Here is a 21641-nt window from a genome sequence, read left to right as displayed (position 1 = left end):
AGTTTTCTCTCCAATGAATCAATGTGTCTCTTCAGACAGCAGCTCCATGCAAATTTATGTGTCCATTATTCACTGCAGCGTACAGGGCCACTACTGAGCTGTCACTCAGACCTCAGCAGTTTCAGTTTTATCCAGGTTTTTGAAAGTGATGCCTCCCCTTCCTCCCTACCCCAGACCAATTTAATAGTGAAGGCTCGTGCTCAGCGCTCTGACCTTGTACGTGCACAGAGGCAACCACAGAGGCGAAAAAGCCACAGCTTCTCTGGGCACCCTGTGCCAGCGCCTCAGCACCCTCACAGGGAAGAGCTTCTGCCTTACCTCCAACCTGAAATTCCCCTGTTTCAGTTTGAACCCATCACCCCTTGTCCTGTCACTCCAGTCCCTGATGAAGAGTCCCCCTCCAGCATCCTTGCAGCCCCCTTCAGACACTGGAAGCTGCTCTGAGGTCTCTCTGCAGCTCCTCTTCTCCAGGCTGAACAGCCCCAACTTTCTTATAGATGTGTATATATTTTTACACCTGAGATTGACTGAAGCAACTTTCCTCTTAGGAAGTCACCACTGTTTTCTGAAGCAGGTGGAAGAGTTGCTGTGACTGAGGTGATGGTTATTGGGCCTTTCTAGAGCTCACAGTAATACAGGATTAGTTAGATTTGGGGGAAAACCCACCACAACAAACCCCCTCAAATGGAAATAATCTTTATCCCATTTCAGATCTTCCATGTCCCCCACTTCCAAATGTGCTTGGGAAGGAGTTACAAGCGCTTGTTGGCATAGAAACTACAGACCGAGGGTGAAGCATGCAAATGTAAGAGGAGCCCTTCTGCCTCAGCAACATGAGTGAGGCTCTGCAGAGCTGGCTAAAATCTTCTGGGAGGCAAAGAGAATTGCCCAGATGTTGCTCAGATTTTGACAGCGCTGAATATTTAGGTTTTCAATTCCACTTACGTCCAAAAAAGCTTCAGTGCCGGGAATGCAGGTCCAGCACCAAAGGGGCTTCTTTTCTTCTGCAAGAACTTGGAGTCCAAAAATATTGCTAAAATCTGGCGCCGAGTTGTGCCAAATCCTCATTAAAACATGTGGATATTTCTGTGGTTTAATCTGTTAGAAATGCAGTCGGGATCCAGTTATGTTAAATTAAGCAACAATATTGGCCTTGGATGTTGTTTGAAACATTAAAGGTGGCAGTCGGAACAGCAAGCAGAATGTTTGCACATTTTAATTGCTCCGTGAGTTCTTTTTCTAAATTTTATTCCAAGGAATGATCAAGAGAGCTTTAAAATGGTCTGGATTTGCCTCCTTCCCCCTGCCAGGCTCTGGGAGCAACGCAGCATCCCGGCTGCTTGCTTTCCCTTGCAGTGGGATGGAGCTGTGGCAATGGTGTGCTGGGAGGACGTTGCTCCCTTTGAGCACACTCATCGTCACCTCCCGTGGTGCAGAGCACATGGATGTGCTGTTTTAGCCCTCCTCAAATCCTTGATGGGAATCTAAAAGCCAGCACAGCCAAACAGGTCTGATAAGGAATGGCTGAGGGACCTGGGGGTTCAGTGTGGAGAAGAGAAGGCTCAGGGGGGACCTGATCGCTGCCTACAAGTGCCTGACAGGAGGATGGAGCCAGGAGGGGCTGGGCTCTGCTCCCAAGGAACAAGGGATGGGACAAGAGGAAACGGCCTCAAGCTGCCCCAGGGCAGGTTTAGATGGAGCTGAGGAACAATTCCTGCCCCAGAGGGTGCTCAGGCATTGGAACAGGCTGCCCAGGGCAGGGCTGCAGTCACCGTCCCTGCAAGTGTTCACACCCCGTGGAGACGAGGCCTCAGTGCCATGGGTTAGTGGTGGCCTTGGCAGTGCTGCGGTAAGGGTTGGACTGGATGAGCTTAAAGGGCTTCTCCACCCTGGTTGATTCTATGACTCTATGCATCACGCCAGCCTGGCCTTCAGAGGCTTTTACTGTTGATCCCCCACTCCATTGGGATGGACAAAATGCCTCTGAACTGGCTGAGCTGCACGCAGCAGCTTTACCCTGCGCCGCTGGCTCCAGCAGCATGGAGCGTGTGTGCTGAGGGTGCTGCTCCCGCTGCACCTCTCCCACCCCACAGGTAAGGCCTTGGCCTGCAGCTGCGCTTTGCCTTGATGAGCATTTATTTATTATGGTTTCATTTCCCCCCTCCCAGTTGTTAAATTCCTTGTGCTAAGGCAGGGGCCCCTTTCCTTCTGCTTTAAATGCGGCTGTGCCGAGGAAGGGCTTCATGTTATGCATGCTGGAGCGGGTGGCAAATGGGCTTGCGGTGCCTTGGGACACATTCATAATATAGAGCATGTCAAAAATATCCCTCCTGTGTGGGTTTATAATGGGGCGTGGGGGCTCTTTGCTTTTAAATTTGACACATTGCAAAAGCAGCTCTGTTTTGGTGCCTCGGTCATGGTTTAAGGGTAAAAATGAGGGTGGTTGGGTATTTTAGCAGCCCTTTGTTTTGGGGCTGTTGTGGTTGCGTGGCAGCTTGTGTTAATATGAGCACCTCCCTGGGAACTGACATGGAGCAGGCTTGTGGTGCCAGTACCTGTGTGTGACTTGAGAGCATTCAGGCGTCCCTGTTGTCAGATGTAAAAAAGGCAGTGTGCAAGGTTGGTGGGCTCCAAATTCAGCCATGCTTTACTTTTTTCCTCTTTACAAGAAAGCACAGATTTCCTGTGGAGTAGTTTGGGTTTTTTAGAAAGGAAACCTCTACATCTTCAATGCATTTTCCTTTATTATTTTAATTGAGAGAATAGCTACATGGTGATAAATGAGGATTGTTAATGATCTGTGATGGAAGAAAGCCAGTGACAGTGCAAGGCATAATGGGGTGGAGGTTATTGCTGTAAATGTCCTCTGCAAAAGCAAGTGGGTGAGCTGGGCAGGGGAGCAAAGGTCCAGGGCCAGGGAGGAGCCAGCCTCAACCCTTCTTCTGGCTGGTGTTTGTGGCTGGAAACTTAAGACATTGAGGTGCTGGAGTGGGTCCAGAGAAAGGCAACAGAGCTGGTGACGGGCCTGGAGCGTCTTTAGTGGTAGCCTTGGCAGTGCTGAGGAACGGCTGGACTTGATGAGCTTAAAGGTCCTTTCCAACCTGGTTGACTCTGATTCCAAGGAGTCCTGTTCATGTCCACTGGGGCTGTTTGGAGGATGAGTGTCAGGAGCAAGCCCGGTCCTTGCGGCTCCTGGGTGCTTTGGCAGGGCAGAGCTGCAGCTCCCACATCAGTGTTGGTCTGTTACGAGAGCTGAAAGCACCGAGGAGGCAGGGAAAGGGCCAAGTGATGTCTGAGAGGTGCTGCAGCAGCTCTTCACTGGACTCACCCATTGGGGAAGGGTCATCCCACAGACTGAAACCAGCGTGCCGCGGTGATGCTGTGCAACACTCGTTGTGTCTTAGCTGTATATTGTCAGCTGCCGAGTAGCAGGGACTCCTGGAAATCCCTCTTGGAGGGCCAGATCCTGTCTGGCTGCTTTTCCTTGGCTTGTGCATGGAAGCAGTGCTGAAATTCAGTTCCCCAAGTGCAGCAGGAGCTGTTAATCAGAGGCACGCAGGAAGGAGCTGTCTTGGTGCGATCTCTTGAAGTCGGTGACAGGGATGATCCAGCCACTAATCAATTTCATGTGAACCTCCAGAGCTTGCAGCTACCAAGCACATGTCATACACAGCTGCTCAAGCACAGGAAACTGACTTGGGCAGCACTTGACGTGGTTTCATTGAAGCCCAACAGTGATCAAGACCAGCATTCGGGTTCCTCTTGCAAAAGAAGAATACTGAGATTTAGTTCTTTTTCCTACTGCCTGTGAGTTTTGTGTTCTTGCTGGTATTACCAAACCAGGACCAGGCACTTCTGCTTCTCTTTTCTCTGGGTAACACTGCATGAGGAGAAGCTTTCAAAGGTCCATGATGCTTTTGATGGAGTTCTGGGCTCTTCAGTACAAGACAGACAAGGAGCTGCTGGAGAGGGTCCAGTGGAGGCCACAAGGATGCTCAGGGGTCTGGAGCATCTCTCTGATGAGGAGGGATTACAGGAGCTGTGCCTGGTTAGTCTGGAGAAGAACAGCCAGAGAGGGGATCCCATCCATGTATCTCAAAGGTGGGTGCCAGCAGGATGGTGCCAGACTCTTTCCAGTGATGCCTAGTGAGAGGATGAGGAACAATGGCCATAAACTAAAACTGATCAGATTTTAGCATTTTCTAGTTTTTTTTTTCTAGTGTTTTGCTATATTTTGAATCCTTCAGTTTAAAATGTTAACAAAATTAAGTTCTATGCCTCCTTGTGAGGCAAGTAAGTGGAAATTATCATACCCACTTACTGTTATCATAGAATCATAGAAAGGTTTGGGCTGGAAAGGACCTTAAGACAATCTGGTTCCAACCCCTGCCACAGGCAGGGACACCTTCCACTAGAGCAGCTTGCTCCAAGCTCCTGTGTCCAACCTGCCCTTGAACACTGCCAGGGATGGGGCAGCCACAGCTTCTCTGGAACCTCTGCAAGCTCTGAACCTCATTGCAGTATCTGGTACGTTGGAGTCCAAGACCTGATTCCAGAAGTGTGAAGCATTCAGGGTTCACATCAGCTTTAGCACTGGCTCTAGCAATGACTGGGATTCTCCAGTGGCAGGGAATCGCAAGGCTTTGTCCTTCATGTGGAGGAAGGAGGCTTTTCTTGCTCCTGTCAGCTTCTGTTCATGCAGCTCCCTTGGCTTTTTCTAATGCAGTGATGCTAACAGGAGCAAGAGAAGGTTTGGGTCTGCTCCCTTGGATCTGAAGTTGGTCTTCTGAAGTAGAGACTATAACACAGCCCCAGCCCAGTCGTGGTGGGAAATGAACTGTGCATGAGTACACCATGCTGAAGGAGCCACGATTTCATTTACTGTTCTCATGTGTGTCCATTTTATGCCATATTCTTCCCTGTGAGGGTGCTGAGGCGCTGGCACACAGGCCAGGTTGGACACAGGGGCTTGGAGCAAGCTGCTCTAGTGGAAGGTGTCCCTGCTGAGGCAGGGGTTGGAGCTGGAGGAGCTTTAAGGTCCTTTCCACCCAAACTGTTCTTTGATTCATATCTGACAGAGTTTGAAAGGTGCTGAGCTCTTGTAATCCCTGATGAAGGCTCTGGAGTGGGGAGGCTCTGCCTGCCCCTGCAGAGAGGCCATGGATAACTCAGCTCTGACACTTGCTGCCCTCGCTCCTCTTCCTTGCCCTCTCAGAGAGGTTGTGTGTCATCACTGTAGGATTTACTGCTTCCAGCGTGATGTGAACAGCTCCTGGGAGAAGAGTTACAGCTACATTGAGAGGCTGCTTCCCACTAAGCCGTAACGCATGCCCTCGGTGGGAAGAAGTTGGGATTCCAACAGGCAGAACCTATCTAGAGGTTGTTATTGCTTCTTTTGCATTAAGCTGGTGTTACCTCTGCAATCTGCGTTGGAAGCAGATGTGTTTTGAGCTGCACCAGGGCACCTTTTGGAGTGATGTGGTAGGAGCAATACAGGATCTCCCCTTTAGATTGTTCTTTCACTGGAACCAGTGTACCTAGTCTCAGGTAAGCAAATGACTCTTGCTTTGCTGCATTTTCCCTGCCTGTCCCCAAGGAAACACTATAAATGCCTCAAATGTGTATCTACTGAGGGAAAAAGGGGTTTTTAAACAGTGATGAACTGTGCTGTTTTCCCTTAGTGCAGCAAGCCCAATTGTTCCTTAGTGAAATACAGTAATAATTCTCTTACCCACCTTCTTGGGAAGTGAATCTGCTTTAATTCCTTTGTATCAGCAAGAGCTGCAGGTATGGATGGCTTCCTCGCATTAAAAAAAAAAAAAAGGAAGAAGGCAATGCTTGCAAATGGGTCTTTGTTTCCAAGGAAACAAATTTGACATGCTTGAGCTGTGCTAGATGCAAACACTCCAGATCCAGCAGACATGCCTCAGGATTGTATGGTCTGAGTAGTATTTTAAACCACCTCCGATTTAAAGGCAAGGGAGAGGATGAGAACAGAGTTTATCAGCAGGGTTTACCAATCCGTGCTTGATGAAGGCACCGTGTGGTATCTCAGAGTTGCCTGATGTGGTGTGGGGAGAAGAGCATCCTGTGCTGATAATGGGGTCCCTAAACAACATCCCTGCTGCAGGGCCTGGGGCTTGGGGAGATGCTCCAGCACACAGAGCGCTCCGAGGGGAGCTGAGCACATGTTCCCTGAGCCAAATGACTCTCATTTACCCTGGGTCCCTTTGTGCTCCAAAAATGCTTTAGTAAAATGCAGCTCACCAGTGCCTGATGCTGAAGGGCTGCTGGGTGTTGGGAAGCCAAATGTGATCAGTACCCCAAATAATCTGCTTATAAGCTGTGGGTTGATGTGGGCTGAATTCATCAGGCAGGAGATGGGAGAACAGCAGGCTGAGCTGTGTGCATGGTGTATCTGACATGAGTATGCTGTGGGCTGATGGGAGTCTGGACTTTTGCTTGGCTTACTGCACTGCACAGAAAGGCTCCTGGCGGTTTTGTGATTACCTTGGAAGCTTGGCGCAGGGAAAGAGCTGGGATTCGGCCTTCATCCGTCACCCTGATGTGTTCATAACTGCTGTGTTGATAAAGTCGCTTCATTCAGTTCATCTCTTCATCTTCCTTGGAAGAATTCAAATGTGAGCATTGAAACAGACACCGTCCACCCATGTATTATCCATGTGTGCATGGGAAATGAGCATCCACAAAGTAATGGATTTGAACATGTAGAGGTTTTTATGGCCTGGGCCTGGCATGAGGAATAGGGTATGCATTAAACCTTCCTTGGGATTAAACAACCAGGTTTTGCCTTGGCCTGCAAAGCTTTACTTCTGCATCAACTATCTTTGCTTTCTGCAGTAGTTCTGTGAGCTGGTAGGGATGTGCTGGGGTGGTACAAAGGAGCTATAGGGAAGTACAGGGTTTTAAGGAACAGTCACATTCCGTGTGCGGATCACTCACAGTGAAAAAGCCCGATGGACATCAGCATTGTTGTTGTTTGGGAAACTGGAAAAGACAAAAATCCTCTATTAATTCCTCTTTGAAACAGTCTTACTGCATTGAGGAGGTGAGTAGTGATGGAGTAGTGAAAAACCTCTCTTACAATGCAGCTCCTTAGGAAAACAAGGCATGAAGTGTGTTGTACTTGAGCCTCTTTTCCCCTCTTTCATACTGCTTTTTCACTTGGAGGTGGAGGTAAAATAACCTTCAAGGTGATGGAGGGTAGAGTAGGGTAGGTTTAGCTTTAAGATGGAAGGGAGCACTATTTGCATCGCGAGCTGAAAGGCTCAGTTGAAGCCCATTGGGGGGGGGTTGGGGGGGGGTAGAAAATAATATTAATGGCATTTCATGAAAATATTGCAACGTGTGGAAGGCCCCGAGTGACAAATGTCTGCTCTGAGTGGCACTGGGAATGCTCCCTTTTCTTTGCACAAGGCTTGCCTTGAGACAGGCTTTTCCTGGCTTTTGTTCTAACCCGAGATGCTCGCTGCCTAAAAATGCCTGTGATCCCTGCAGCAAGAGCTTCACCTCCTTGACAGAGGATGGGGATGGGAGGGTTGGCCGGATCGGGATGAATCCCGCACCTTTCTGGTTTTTTGCTTCTTGCTAATGACACTTCCTTCTGCTTACATTTCATTAAAGCTCTGAAATGGCTGGAGATCAGCCCGTACTGAGCATGCTCCGGGGTGGAGGCTGCACCCATGGAGTGAGATGGATTTGTGGCTGGAGGAGTGATAGGCCTGGAGTCAGGATCTGGAAGGAACCCAGCAGCTCCCCGCAGCCGGGACCGAGGTAGGGCAAACTCAAGCCGACTCGGGGGAACGTGGAGACCGGAGGAAGTAAAACCAGTTGGAATTGATTCAAAAGCAGCATAGTTAACCACTGACACGAGATGGCTTCAAACCGCTTCCTGCGGCTCAGCGGGGAGGGCTTGTAAACCACTGACCTTTACTGGCTGGGGAACCTATGGAAAGAACAGCCTTGTCTACTGTTGGGGAGGTGACATACAGTGACAGCAGGCAGGGCTGGCAGCGAGGGACTGCCCGGAGCTGCCTTCATGTTGGGAGGCATGTGATCGCCTCTCCGTCGTGGGCTGCGCGCTCGGGTACTAATTGTTATTAATGGGAAGCCTTGCAGGGCATGGACCTGCGCCGCGGTTCCAGCCCAGAGCTGTGACTGTGGGAGGGTGAAAGAATGTCACACGCAAACTCCCTTTTTTGGGCTTATTTTGCATTCCAAGGATTGCAGGCAAACCTTGCCACACCAGGTCCTCCAAACTGGCAAGGCGAGCAGGGAATAGGGATGGGTTTATTCCTTTGGCTGGGGCATCCTGTGTGCTTCTTGCAGGGGTTTCGCATGTTGGGCTGGGGGGAAGGAAAAGGGGGTCCTGTGGGGTGGGCTGTTGGATTCCACCTGTAGTTGCCAGCTTTTCCCAAGGACTGTGTACACGCCAGCAGGTATGTGCTGCGTGAGCCGATTGACTCGTTGTACAAGCAAGCGGCATGGGGAAGTGCCAATAAAACATTTACATTGGCTCTCAAGGTTTGGATGAGTGAGGTGCAGGGAAGATCTGGCTTCGTGTGGAGCAGGGGGGAGACGTCGGCCGTGAGGCTCGGCCCTCGCAGACCCTGTCTCCTATGGGAGGTGTGTTCCTGGGTGTCCACCCTGGCCTGTAAGTACAGGTAAGGCAAGAGGTTTGCTGTGCTTAGGGCACTGTGAATACTCTGCTATTATGAAGTTACTGTGTTTAACTTTATTAACAGGAATCTCTGCTCATGGTCTATCTGTAGCCTGTGTATCAGCTCTTCCTTCAGGGCACCTCTGGCTGCTTCTCAGTGCAGTTCAGGGCGACTGGTAAAGAGAAAACATGGATTGATATTTTATTGCTGTGCCCCAGGTGCCGGTCTCACACAGTTGGGTCAATCTGCATGAGGAGTCACTTCCCTACCTCTAGTAACTTGCCTGTTTATTGCCTGGTTCTGTGTTTCTTGTGTACTCGGCGTTTCCTGAGCCTGTTTCCTACGGCAGCCCTGCACTCACTGGTGACCAGTTTGCTTACTGGTGTGGCTTTTATGGTCCCTGCACAAAAGGCTGCCGGAGCCCCAGCTCACTGGTCATGCAGAACTTCTCTTACCCATTAATGGATGCTGGCTTATTTAGGGTTGGATGAATGCACAAAGGAGAGTGTTTATGTAAAAGAAATGGCATTGTAATTGTACATGGAAAGGATCAGGGTTGGATTTTCTCTGGCTCAGATGGGAGCTGCATTTATGGCTTTGCAGAATGGATCCTGGTGGCTTTTTCTCCTTGTGTGCCTCTGGTGTTGAGGTGATCTCAGCCCCAAGTTTTCATCTATGATCTGGTTCTCTCGATGAAGAGATTTGACTTAAACGGTTTCAGATGCTGGAAAACCACTGGTGTGATTATTTCCTATTGTGCTGTGTGAAAGGTGTAAGGTAGCCTTAAAGACCCACTGCCACCTTATGGCAGTTGCTGAAAAGCAGCCTCTTTAGAGCCCATTCTGTACACACTTCATGCTCGCTTTATTTCTCTTAACTGGTGCTGTTTGCATGAAGGCAGGAGCTTTGTTTTGAAAGAGTTCCTTTGCTCCTTCTGTTCCTTGAAGAAATTGCATAACGTCAGCAGAATTCCTTGTAGAGCCATCCACTGCGGTGCTTCATAGGTGAATCCATGTCTGGGGAGAGATACACCATGGCGCATTGATTCTCCTCCAGTGAAGAGCTTGCTTGTTTTCACGTGAATGCCCTAATCCTTAAAACCAAGAAGGTGTGAGGTCAAGGAGCAGGGACACATTGAACATGTGAGGCTTCTTGGCAGGATCTCCGGCATTCCCATTGCAGCAGGAGCAGGATCGGATGGGAGCAGAAGACTGGGAACAAGCAGGATGGTTCTGTGCTGACCTGGGTCTGATTCCCACCCCATCCACTGTCCCCAAACTCAAACAGGAAGACATTTCTCTGTGGAGCAAACAGTGAGGGTGGTTAAAGGGATGAGCCTGCTCCTCTTTCCGAGATGGAATGCTGTGTTAGTACAGTAGAAGCTCTTGATATGTGATAACTGACTGAAGGGGAGCAATGGTGTTTTCAGATTTCCAAAATAGAAGGAGCTGTGGTTACTGAAAGTTAAAGCTGAAGGAGTTTCTAATTGGGAACTGTTAGGAATACAGTATGTTCTAAATTACAGCTGTCTGGCCAATATGCTTCTAAATAAAGTGCTAGGATTGCCCTGTAAATGAAATACTCAATGCATATTCCTATCAAAACATAGCAACATCTCCCAGGGAGCTCTCATCCCAGGGTCTGTCGCAACACAGTCTCTCTTTCTTTCTTTTCTCCATTTTTTCCCCTTCCTCCTGGTGTGTGCCATGTACTCAGTGCAGCCTCCCAGGGAACACTGCATGTTTCCTATTAAGTCAAAGCAGTTTTCAACTTTGCTGGGGAGAGGAGGGGGAGGAAGGCTTGGAAACTTAAAGGGAAAAAAGCCGGGTTTGAAAGGTGGCGAAAGCTGTCAGTCCAAGTGTGCGTTGGTGACTGCCTGCTCCTTCCAGGCTGTTGTCTGAGCCTGGAGGCGGACATTTGGGCTCCCTTGGAGGATGCTGAGGACACTTGGTGTGTCCCGGGATGTTCTGGTTAAGAAATGTTGTCTGTAATGGCTGAGGAGGGAAGGGAGGCATTTGACTGCCTTGTGGCGGAGCTGGGGAGTGCTTCACTGGTTCACAGCAGTGCAGAAGCAATCAGGATTGCAGCAGAAATGTTCTTCTTTCCATTGAACATCCCTTCAGCTTGTTGTGCTTTTGGGATTGCTCCTGAGGAGGCTGAAAGGGAGCTTCAGATTGAGCAACTCGAGGGTCAGGAAGAAGAGGAGCCTGATGGAAATAAGGAAAACTGCCTGTATTTTGCAGGGCTAAATACTGTTCTTCGTATAGGAAGAGAAATCTCCCCTTTTCTTCCATTTGTGCTGCCTCTGCAAGGGAGCTCTGAAAATGCCATACATAACGTGGGAATGAGGCAAGAGCCCTGAGGGACCCAGTGTCCTTTGTGCAGGGAGGTGCCTGTGCTGCTGCCTTCCTCCTGAAAATGGGAGCTTGCTGAAAGGGATATTTGAGCCTTGAGTTGGAGAGTGGAGACCAGAGAGCTCTGGCGTAGAAATGCCTTGTGGTTGTATGGTCCCTGCAGAAGATGTTGACAGGGGGGTGCTCTGCTGGCTCGTTCTGGCTTGGTGGGGAAACTGCTGGAGAGTACTTGGGACACTTAAGGGGGAAAGCTTCATGGGGCATGTTCTTAACCTACATCATGAGCAAAACAGCTTCCTTGTCCAGCCTGGAGATGGGTCTGCAACCAGTTGGTTAGAAAAGAGCCTGTGCAGCTCCCAGCCCCTGCAAGATGGGGGAGATGGGTGCTGGGGGCCCTGGGGCAGGAGGCACCGCTCCAACAGCCCATGGACCCTGCTTGGGCACAGGAGTGACTCTGCCCTGGAAGCTTCTTTCTTTGGATGGCATAAATTGAAGGTCTTCTTAATGAACACACAAGCATCCCCTGCAAATGCAGTGCAGAGATGCTGGTCCGATGCTGACTGCTTTGCACCAGTTGGCTGGTGAAGCAGCTGCAATGCCCTGATCAGCTTTGCTTCTTGTGTGGGTTTTAAACAGCGTTTAGTGCTGTCACGGATGGCTGTGAGATGTGAACAGCGTCTCTGGTAGCTTCTGCTTGCAGAGTGTGTTTAACCTCAGCAGTGAAAACGTGTCTAGTGTTGAGATGCACTGGGGAAGGCTGCCCTTGGGAGGCTGCAGTGGGTCTCGGGGGTTATTCTGCCTCTGAAAGGGGATGTTGGCTGTGGTGGTTTGTTGACACTGCTCTTGTTAAGAGCTTTGGGTTTTTTCCTGGGGTTTTGATGAAAGCTTGGTCATTTCATGCTGCAAGGAAGGGCACAAGTTGACTTTTAAAGCCGTCTTTGGTTTGAGCTACAGTTATCTTTTGATGCAGTGGGTAATGCAACTTGTGTAGCTGGAATTGCTTTCGTTTGGGGATTTTCAAATTTGAATGAGTTACCCCTGCACCTCTTAGTGACTGATAGCAAAGCCAGGAAAATCTCATTTTGTGTATATTAAAACTTGAGATTTACATCAAACAAAACGCCAGTGGGTGAAAGAGAGATCCTTGCTTTATACTGTCACCTCAGATATTCCTTCCCTGTGCGTTTCAGTCATCTCGATTTAGCCGTGTTTTAACTGTTTAGTATGAAACTTCTCCAGAGTGTGGAGGGAAAAGGTGTCCTCCTAGCCAAGGAAGTTCCATAGCCATCTCTTGTGCTCATTTAACTGCTGCCACTTTGCAAGTGTGCCTGGACATGGCGGTGAATTCACCGCTTGGGATGGAGATTGCGTGGCTCGTAGCTGTTCCCAGCCCGCAGCACTCTGATGGCAGGACATGCTCCATGCTCCGGCAATGCTCAGCAGAGGAGGGGATGTGTAGAGCAGCACAGGGCATGGCTTCATGCCTGTGTGTAGGGTCTGAGTTTACCTGCCTGCTTCTGCTGCAAGGAGTGGGACAAACAAAACCCTTGTGCTCCCCAGCCCTCACTATGGATTTCAATGGCTTCTTTTCTCCCTACAGTGCAGGCTGTTCCCTGCTCCCCCAGCCCACTGTAGCACATTGCACCCAGCTCGTCTTCATTTGCGTTCTGGCCTTAAAGAGAAGTGCCTTTTGTGCTCTCACTCTTCTGCAGAGAGTTTTCCTTTGGCCAGGACCACGCGGGTGGTGCCACCGGCCCTTTCTGAGCTTCCTCTTCCTCCTGGCCTCTGCTCCGGGGGGAGGTTCTCCATCAGACACCCAGCTCCTGCCTCCGGTAAACACCCATCTTGCTCTTGAACCCCTTCCAGCCCATGGCTGCTTACAGATGTTCTGCGAGTGGCGCTGGCAGTTTTACTGGGAGCTTGAGCAGATCCTGGAGCTTGCCAAGAGCTGAGGCTCAATTGTGGAGCCGAACAGAGGCAAACTGCTTTTATTTTGAAGCTCCAATTCCTTCTTCCCATCTCCCTGCCTGGGCCAGCTGCATCATATGGTTTGACATAGGCTGAGCTCGGAGCACCTAGGAGCGCACTATCCCTGTACTGGGGTTTTCCCCCCTCATCCCATTCCCCCCCTTCTTTAATGACTGTGCTTGTGATACCCTTCTAAGGTTGGTTGTACCAGGTCAGGTTGTCTTATTAAGCTCCAAAATGACAAATAGCTCCTGTTCAGCTCAGCAGACTGGGTCTCGAATGCCCTTGCAGTTGGACACTGCATTATTGAAGCCGTTTAACCCATGTGCCTTCATCCTAGTGCTTAGAGGTCGGGCGCTTTATTAAGCAGAACAAAATCATCACGGGAGCATCCCTCCCTGTCCCTTCTGCCTCTCCTTGCCCTGCGAGCGAGGGCTACTCTTGAAGGCCACTGAGACAGAACACCTCGCTGCATGGTTTAAAAGGCTTTTCTCTTTGTTTCAGGCGAGTGCTCAGGTTTGAGGCCTGGCACCCTGTCAGAGGGGTGACAGATGATCGGCGTTCCCGGTGCGTCCCCGGGATGCCCGGGCTGATCGCGCTCCAATGGACGCCCTGGAGCCGGCAGGTTCTCTGTGAAATGGCTGCAGCTTGGAGGGAGCAGTGAAATGGTCTCCTCTGGGCATGCTCACTCTGTAGAGGGAGCTTCTATCACATGAGCAGAAACTGAATCACTGCTCATGAGGATCTGGAATATGCAACTCTTTGAGTCTTCACCAGAAGAAGACCACAGATGTCCGCAGGTACCGCAGGGCCCACGTCTTGCAGACAGCGGCTCCCTGGAGCAGGCAGGCTGGCTCCCTCCCGGTGGGGAGCTGGAGCCTTGGAGAGGAGGAAGGCAGAGTGGGGAATCATGGCTGGGGTTAGGCGTTTAGTTGTTTCCAGGGACATTGGTTTAACTGCCCCGTGCGCGGGGGGAGCAGGCAGAGGAGGTTGGAGCAGGATGGAGCAGGCTGATGGAGGCTGGCTGGGTCACTGCTGCCCAGCACTGGGCCCTGGGCTCTTGGGGACTGCAGCATCCGGCGTTGCCTGGCTCTGGGAATGCTCGGGCTTTGTTTCCTCGCGTCCACGTGGTCTTTTATTTGCCTTGTGGGGTGGGGAGGCTGGTCTGGGGCTGGGGGGTTTGCGCTTGGGGGGCTTTTGGTGCCTTTATTTTTGAAAGTGGGAAGTTTCTGGAAATCCCTCCCAGGAGCCCTCCCTGCTTGCAGCTCTTGTCAGCAACAAGAACAAAGCCTGGGGTGTCTGAGCTGCTCGAAGGCTGAACCTCCAAAAGGGGAAGAGAGGGCCTGTGGCCACATGGCACCTCCTCGCTAGGTCTCCTTTGAGCACCCCTGCTTGCATCAAGCTCTCTTCTTCGGGTGGAGGTAGGAGAGGACTTTGTTTTACCAGGACGAAACAATGCTTTTTGTTTTGGGGTGGTTCCTCCCTTCTTTCTTCTTTTCTCCTGTTTGTTGGTACCAGTTCCCTTGCGATCCGAGGGAACAGCTGATTAAACCGAAACCTCCGTGGTTGATTTCATGGCACGAGGCCCGCGTCTGCAGCTTATTTTACATGTTGCCTAAAATTCAGCCCCTGGCCCTGCCGTGCTCTTTGTTGTTGTTGTGCTTGTGCTGTCGTTTGTGTTACGTGCGCTGTTGGCTGCCACAGGCCTCGGTGGGACACTGGAGGTCCCAGAGCCTTGAGGGGTCTGGGCAGAACACAGGCAAGCTCACGCTGTGCTCGAGGGAGACCCCTGAAGCTGCCATGAGGACGCAACATTGGATTTTCAATGGAGGAGTGAGACATGAAGGTGGTGTTTAAAAGATTAAGGAGCTTACAGGGCAATCTGTGATACCAGATCTAAATATCCATCGTGTCTCCGCTGGACTATAAATACTCTCATTGTTTGTCATCCAGAAGATGTGTGCTACAGGAAAAGGCATCGGAGGAAGTCAGGAAGAGAGAAATGAGATTTCATTTGCACAGTGAGGAGCAGAGGCCTTGATGTGCTGCCTGATCAGCTCCTATCCAAGGGAAAAAAAAGCATGCTTTGGCTTTGATGAAGGCTGAGGAAACAGGCAACCAAAACCATGCTGAGGGAGGTGTGCAGTGTGTGCTCCTGTGGTGGTGACACTGCTGTGACAGCAGCCAAAACCACCCCAGTGCTCTGTTCCTGCGCTGATGCCCTTTGAAAGCATCTGCAGAGAGACGCTGAACAGCCTGACCTACTTTGGAGGCAAGAAAGAAACCCAAGGGCTGGACTTGGCGCTGCTTTTCAGCAAGGGTTAAGAGCCCCAGAGTGGGGCTTTCAGGTCTTGGGTTTTCTCCCCTTCATGTCTTTAACTGAGTTTTCAGTGCCAGCACGAGTCCTTCCCCTCCTCTCCACAACACTTGGGACAGAACTGGGCTCTGTAGCACGCATGGGATGTATTTTCTGCTCCTCACCCCCTGTTAGAGAACCCCTGGGGCTGGCAGGAAGAGGATCAGGCCCACGACGTGGCATCAGGCTACGGTGGTTGTCCTGGGTCTGGGCCCCTGACCTCCTCCATGTGGTGCTGTCTCCTGACGAAGGATTGCATGCATCCCTTGCCATGGCAGGGGGGTATTTCATGCAGGTAAACAAGGAGTTTTAAGGCGCTTCACCTTCCAGGCCAGTTGGTTTGTGGGAGGATTCGCTTGATTCCTGCTGCTTGGCCTTTTGCTGCTTTTCCCTGGAGTTTTTCCTTCTCCCCTTCCCGCTCCTGGAGCTGAGCAGTTGAGGAACTGCCGCAGTGGGAGAGTTACCTTGCTTTAGGTTCAAGCCAAACAGCTCGGGGCTCCGACAGCGCGCGCTCCCCGCTCACGAGGCTCGGCGCACCATATGGTCCTGCAGTGCCATGGAATGGCAGTGATTCGGAAATGAACGTCCAATTTATACTCCTTAGCTGCCCTTTCCAGCCACTTATTTGGGACTGCTGTGAATTCCAAGCTTTGACACCCACCCCTCTCTGCAGAGGAGACCCTTATGTCCCCTTGTGTTTGCTTTAGGGGATCCATCCCTCCCCGTGTCTGTGTGAGCTGCTGGGTCTCTTGGGTAGAGGAGGAGATGTCTGGTTTTGCTGTGTGGTGGTGTAGGGGGGCAGAGGGGGAGGATGGGCAGTGCTGTCTGCCAGGGTTTACAGTAGTCAGGGAAGCAGCAGGAGCGAAGCTCACAGTGTATGAGCTAGTTGGGAAGGAGTCTTAAAAAGAAAGACAAAATGTTGAGGAAAGAGTGTAGAGCAAGCTGTTTAAAAATACATCCTGGGATCCATCGCACCATCTTCCTTCCCCCAATGCAGGCAATGGGTTTATCCCTTCCCTTCAGCCCCCATCAGGAGGGGAAGACTGGTGGATGCGGTAGAGAAGGGTCGAGGCAGTGGGGGTTAAGATGTGATGTGCAAGTGTCTTCCCCGCACCGCTGCCATGCTGTGTCAGAGTGCCTCTTGCAAAAGAAGCTTTTCACAACTTGTCCTTGTTCCAAGGATGAGGAAACCTCCGGCTCTTCTGGCATTTTCTCTCTGTCATAATTCAGGGCTGCTTTCACCTGTCTGATGGGTGCGGAGTGGGAGAGGACTGGAAAGGGGAGGGGATCGGAGCCACCTTGCAAGGTTGTTCATGGAGCTCTTGGTGTTAAAGGAGGAACTTTTCCCCTCCTTCCCTCCTCATTTTCCTGTGTGCCTGCAAAAATACTCTTGGTTTGCATTTAAAGGAGAAAACTGTAAGTGCTGGGACTAAGCCAACTTGTTTATTCATGGGGAATACCGTGTTTCCAAGCCTTTCTCTCGCAGAGGAAGGCTTGACAGAGGATGGCAGACTGGGCTGGGGGTTGTATTTTTAGGTGCCATCGAAGCACGCCTGTGATTCGAAGAAGCTAAAAATCATGGCTGGCAATCTGCATCGAGCTCTGCGAGACCTCTCCTCCCGAGTGCCCCCAGCCCTCAAAGGGGTTAACTTCTCCCTCCAGAGCAGGTGGATTTTGACCTGGATCAGGAGGGGAAAGGAGAGAAAGGCAAGGGATAAGCATCACACCCAGCACCAGGAGCCCACGGGCTGCTACTTCCCAGCCTTTTGCAACTTCCCATTCCCAAAACGTGGGTCCCCGTGAGGAGGGGCCGGGGTCGGGAGCCCGCGCCCGCTCCCCTGCTCCTGTCAAAAGATGGCAGGTCAGCGTGTGCCTGTAAACAATGCGGTTATGAAATGGCAGCGCCGGCCGCGCTGAGCATGCTCGGGAGCAGCCTGCAGGGGGAGGTGAGCCAGGGAGATGATCTAATTCAGAGCAATTCTTGGGATTGAAGGAAAAGACCAGGCTCCACTCTTAATGACAGAGCAGAAAAACCAGGCCCCACGCCGGGGACGAAGCCCGTAGGCCATGGAGGAGAGCGTGTGAGCATCTCCCACCTCTAGGACTTCGGGTGCTGGGCAGCGCTGTGTCGCTTTCTCACCCTCCAGGAGAGTAAAGCCTTGGTGAGGTTTGGCTGTAGTTATTAGAGGGACAGGCCCGAGGGTGAAAGTTTTATTCTTATGATTATTTGTCTCTTTTTTCCTTCTCCTTTCCCACATCTACTGCTCCAGCTCGCAGGCATCGCTGCCTCGCTGCTGGCCTCGCGATGGCTGGAGGTGACCCAGGCGGAGAGGGACCTGCTTTTGGCTGCGGTTGGTTTAGGGGTGGGAGGAAGAGGAGCGTGGAGGCTGAAGAGGTGCCTGAGCCCCCTCGATGGGGGCTTGCTCCAGGCTCCTCGTGGAGCTCCGGTTGTATCCAGGCTGAGCCTTCCAGGGGAATGGGTGATTCTGAACTGGCTGGTTTGCTTTTGCTCGACGTGGTGATGACTGTTGGTCTCCACGTTAGGGTTTTCTTCCCCCCCCTCCCCTCACGGGTGGTAGGAGAAGGCAGGCAGCAGCTGTACTCCTTGCTAACCTCAGCCCGTGGCAGGAGGAGATGCCTTTGTCTGCTCTGGATTTACACTTGCCTGCACACACAAGTTGCTTTAACTCTACTGGGACACAGCTAGATGGGGACGACGCTTCCCAGTGTGCAAGCAGTGAGGAAGCATAAATCAATCTCTTTACAGGAGGGCCTGGGCTCTGTGAGCCCCCCTGGCCTGAAGCCTGCACGCCATTGAGGGCTGTGCTGGCTTCCGAGAAGCCACTTTAAGTCCTGTTGTGTTCCATGCACGTGTCTCCTTGTTCCCGGCTGTTGCATGCAGGGACTTGCGCCTCGTTTCTTAACGCTTCCCCGTTTCGGGAGTTGATTTGTGCGGCTGGAAGAGGAGCGAGGGCATGGGGGTTGAGAAGGAAATGCTTCGTGCCTCTTAGAAAGGGGCTGGATGAAAGGAATTCAGGAGACAAAGGAACGGCAAAGAATTGGATGTGGGGGACAGACTTCAGGCTGAGGGCAGTGCTTGTTGTGAGCTGCAGATAAAATTCCATGTTCACATGATTGCATGGGGTTTATAGGGAAGTGACCTTAACCTAAGGAAAAAAGGGAGCTTTGAGGCTGGTGACTGCATTGTAGGCCAGGTGTGCTGGTGGCTGTTTCCTTCCTTCTCCAGATCAAATGCTTCTGCTGCATCCAGTGACAGGCCCGTGGTCAGCATCGCCATGAGCAGTGATCCCAGGCCTTGCTCATGCACTGCAGGACCCAAGCAGAGCCGAGATCTGAAGTGGGCAGCCTGCACGTGCCTGCCCAAGGAACACTCCTTCTACAAGCATTTTCTTAGGCGTTACTTCCTATATAATTAACTCCGAATGTTTGTCTTCAATTAAGGCAGAGGTTATTATGAGCAAGTTGGTTTGGGTTGTGTTACTTATTTTGTTTTAGAAGAGGAAAGAAATCAGTAGGAATCTGCTGGTGCTGGGGTTGCATCGTTGTCTGAGGGCTTTGCCTCCCACCTTGCCTTGCAAACCTTGCGTGGAAGGTGGGATCCTGCCCTGCTGCAGGGCTGGTGGGAGCTTTGCTGGGGGGCTGGTGTTGGGGTACATACCCCAGTGCTGCAGTGCCTGGTTGTGTCCAGCTCCAGGCTGAAGCCTTTCGTGGGCCGGGCAGCATCGGTCCCATCCATCCCACTGGTGTGCAGGGGGATGTGTTGGTGCCCTGGGTGGGAGCGAGCAGCCTTTCAGAGGGGTCCTCCTGCTCCCAGCCCTGCCAGCTCAACCTGCTGTGGCTGCACGATCAGCACAGCGCTGCTGCACAGCCCCGGCTTCCCCAACGGCTGAGTTTTAAGACCAAAGAATAAAAAGACCCTGGTGAAGGCAGACATCTTTGCACATCAACCTCCGCTCTTCCTGCGCTGCCTGGAGAGAGCTCTGCTTCATGGGGCAACGCACTGGTCTCTTGGGCTTGGTAAGCTGTGATACGTTGGAGTTCTGCTGTGCATGCGTTGTCTTTGCCTATAAAACCTGTTTGGATCCTTGCGAAGGGCACCTGGATGACGATGAAAATGGCAAGGAGGAGGCTGAGAAAGCTCACTCTGTTTCCCAGCTTTGTTCTTTTTCTTTTTTTTTCCTTTGGTGGGCTCTTTTTGTTTTAAAGGCACCACTGTAGCTTCTGGTTGCGTTTGGAAACTGCAGAGCCTTTCCTTGGCTGGTCTGACCTGTCCTCCATCCCCTCCAAAGACCTCGTGGAGGAGAGGAAGCCTGTTTTCGTGTAAACAGAGCTAAAACTGAACCAGCACAAGCTCCTCTGCTTGGATCCTCGTTGCTTTTAAAGCCAGAATGGGTCCTTCCTAAGGTGCAATAAGTCTTTTCTTCCCCTCAAAACCTAAAAATGAAAGGGTTGGGGGGTGCTAAAGCTTCGTTGCTGGTGGTGTCTATTCCTCATGGAGGCTCTCCAGCCACGAAGGTTAATAATCAGTCTGGGGTTGGGGAGGGAATGGAGGCAGACGAGGGAATGGAGGCGGACGAGGGAATGGAGGCGGACGGCTGCAGGAAAGGGGGGAAGGAAGAAAGGGAAAAAGAAATGGCGAGAGTGAGACTTTTATTGTGAAGCAGCGTGTGCTTGGCAGTTGGCTTTGTTGGGGCTGCTGCAGGAGCCGGCATTCCCGGCGGGAGGGTGGGTATAGGATTTCCCTGGCAATCCGAGCGACGGCTGGGGCATGGGGAGTGGGAGCAGCCAGGGCAGCTCGCTCTGATTTCAGGGAGGGAAAACCCACCCCAAACCCCAACACCCACCCCCCCCCCCCCCCCCAAATGGAGGTATTGACATTGCCGTGAAGTTGCTGCTAAGTTGGCTGGGTGGAGCCGTGGGTTGGTGGGGATGAATGGGCAGCGCTGCCCGTGGTGATGGGTGCCCCTGGTGCTGGGAGCGGTGATGGAGCAAGGAAGGCAAAGGCTGGCCTGGGTGGAAGAGGCTTCGAGCGCTTCACAGGGGTTTCCTGTAGCTTCCTTTGGATCAAAACGCTTCAACCTTCCCAGCTGGCTTTTTATTTGTAATTCTTATTTGATGTTCTACCTTGATGCTGAGTTGTTTGTCTGTTGCAGAGCAAGGCATGGAGGTTGTAAAGGCGCCGCCGCTGCTAGCGAGAGATGTGTCCGTGAGCTAGGAACAGGAGAGCCCATCGGGTGCCATTGGGTTGGCCTTGCCTTGGCACCCACCTACTCTCCCAGGACTAAAGGGGATGGTTTCATGGCTTTGAGAGCTGCTGCTGCTGGGGCAGGCCCCGGGGCAGCCTGGAGCTCCTGCTCAGTGCAGTGAGGAGGGAGGGTGGTCGTTGTCTGCTGAGATCTGATGGGTGCCAGCAGTGGCTTTTCTTCAGGCATCATGGGCTGAGCAGCAGCAACGCCTCTGAGGAGGGGAGAATGTGGATGGTTTGTGGAGTGGGGTTACTGCTGGTGAAATAAAGGCAGACATAGAATCAGATGGCTCCAGTGACCTGCTGCAAGTCCCGGGGCTTCCAGAATGAGTCAATTTAACAGCAGGAGTAGCAAAACCTTTCTTTGTTGCAGCAAAGGCTGGGAAAACACCCTGGTCCCTTTATAGGTTGGGGGCCTTCATTTGCTGCTGCTGCGTGTGGCAGGGGCCTGGGTGCCCATGGGTAGGAGCCATGGGGCTGTGCTTGAGCCCCATCTCTCTGCAGGTCTCTTTGCGTTAGTCTTGCAGCGGGGTGAGTCCATGAGGAAGATGAAGTTATTCCCAGCTTACAGGAAGTCTGGCTAGACGAGGGATAGGCTTTACAAGCAAATGTTTGCAGCAAGGATATATATTATTGGCTTAGCAAATATATATAAAAAGAAGCTTATCTGTGTTCAAACTCTGGGCTGTGTTTTCATGATCATTCCTGGGTGGAAGCTGTTGGACACTGCTGCAGGTATGTTTTGTTTGAGGCTGTCTGGTCAGCTGAGGTTTCAGATGCTTGCAGTTTGAGTTTTGGTCTGTGTCTGAAGCTGGTGAGCTCGGGGCATAAGTTCCCTCTTGCTAGGAGCATCTAGACTTGCCTGTTTGCTGTTTGCTTGTGCCTAGGGCAGGAGCCATGTACAACCACCTTCCTCCTTGCTAGAGGAGCAATCCTTGAAGGTGCCCTTAGCAGGCGGTGGAGACCCTGTGCCCAGCCACATCCTCCTTCCATCAGCTGTGTGTTGCTATGTTCGG

The 21641-nt window shown here is 51.6% G+C and overlaps 1 protein-coding gene across 9 annotated transcripts in view; it reads left to right on the top strand.

The window, feature by feature from the left end:
- The window catches only part of EHMT1 (euchromatic histone lysine methyltransferase 1), a 114982-nt gene that overhangs the window by 31836 nt on the left and 61505 nt on the right, over nucleotides 1–21641 (top strand). The window contains exon 1 of one of the 9 annotated variants that reach the window (XM_062640284.1): nucleotides 7651–7794. The exons of 5 other annotated variants lie outside the window; for them this stretch is intronic. Coding sequence is in view for 2 of the 4 variants with exons in the window: in XM_062640281.1 (XP_062496265.1) it covers nucleotides 13741–13803 (63 nt within the window). In the remaining 2 variants the exon portion in view is untranslated. Of the gene's footprint in view, nucleotides 1–7650; nucleotides 7795–13565; nucleotides 13804–17337; nucleotides 17522–21641 lie in introns of those variants that run through there. 3 more of the 9 variants (XM_062640281.1, XM_062640293.1, XM_062640283.1) reach the window with 3 other exon arrangements.

This window comes from Pezoporus occidentalis, unplaced genomic scaffold (assembly GCF_034315485.1).
Source record: "Pezoporus occidentalis ecotype Australia unplaced genomic scaffold, CSIRO_AGI_Poc_V1 ctg64, whole genome shotgun sequence".
In the NCBI taxonomy this organism is placed as follows: domain Eukaryota; kingdom Metazoa; phylum Chordata; class Aves; order Psittaciformes; family Psittacidae; genus Pezoporus; species Pezoporus occidentalis.
This window is presented reverse-complemented; position numbering and strand designations above follow the sequence as displayed.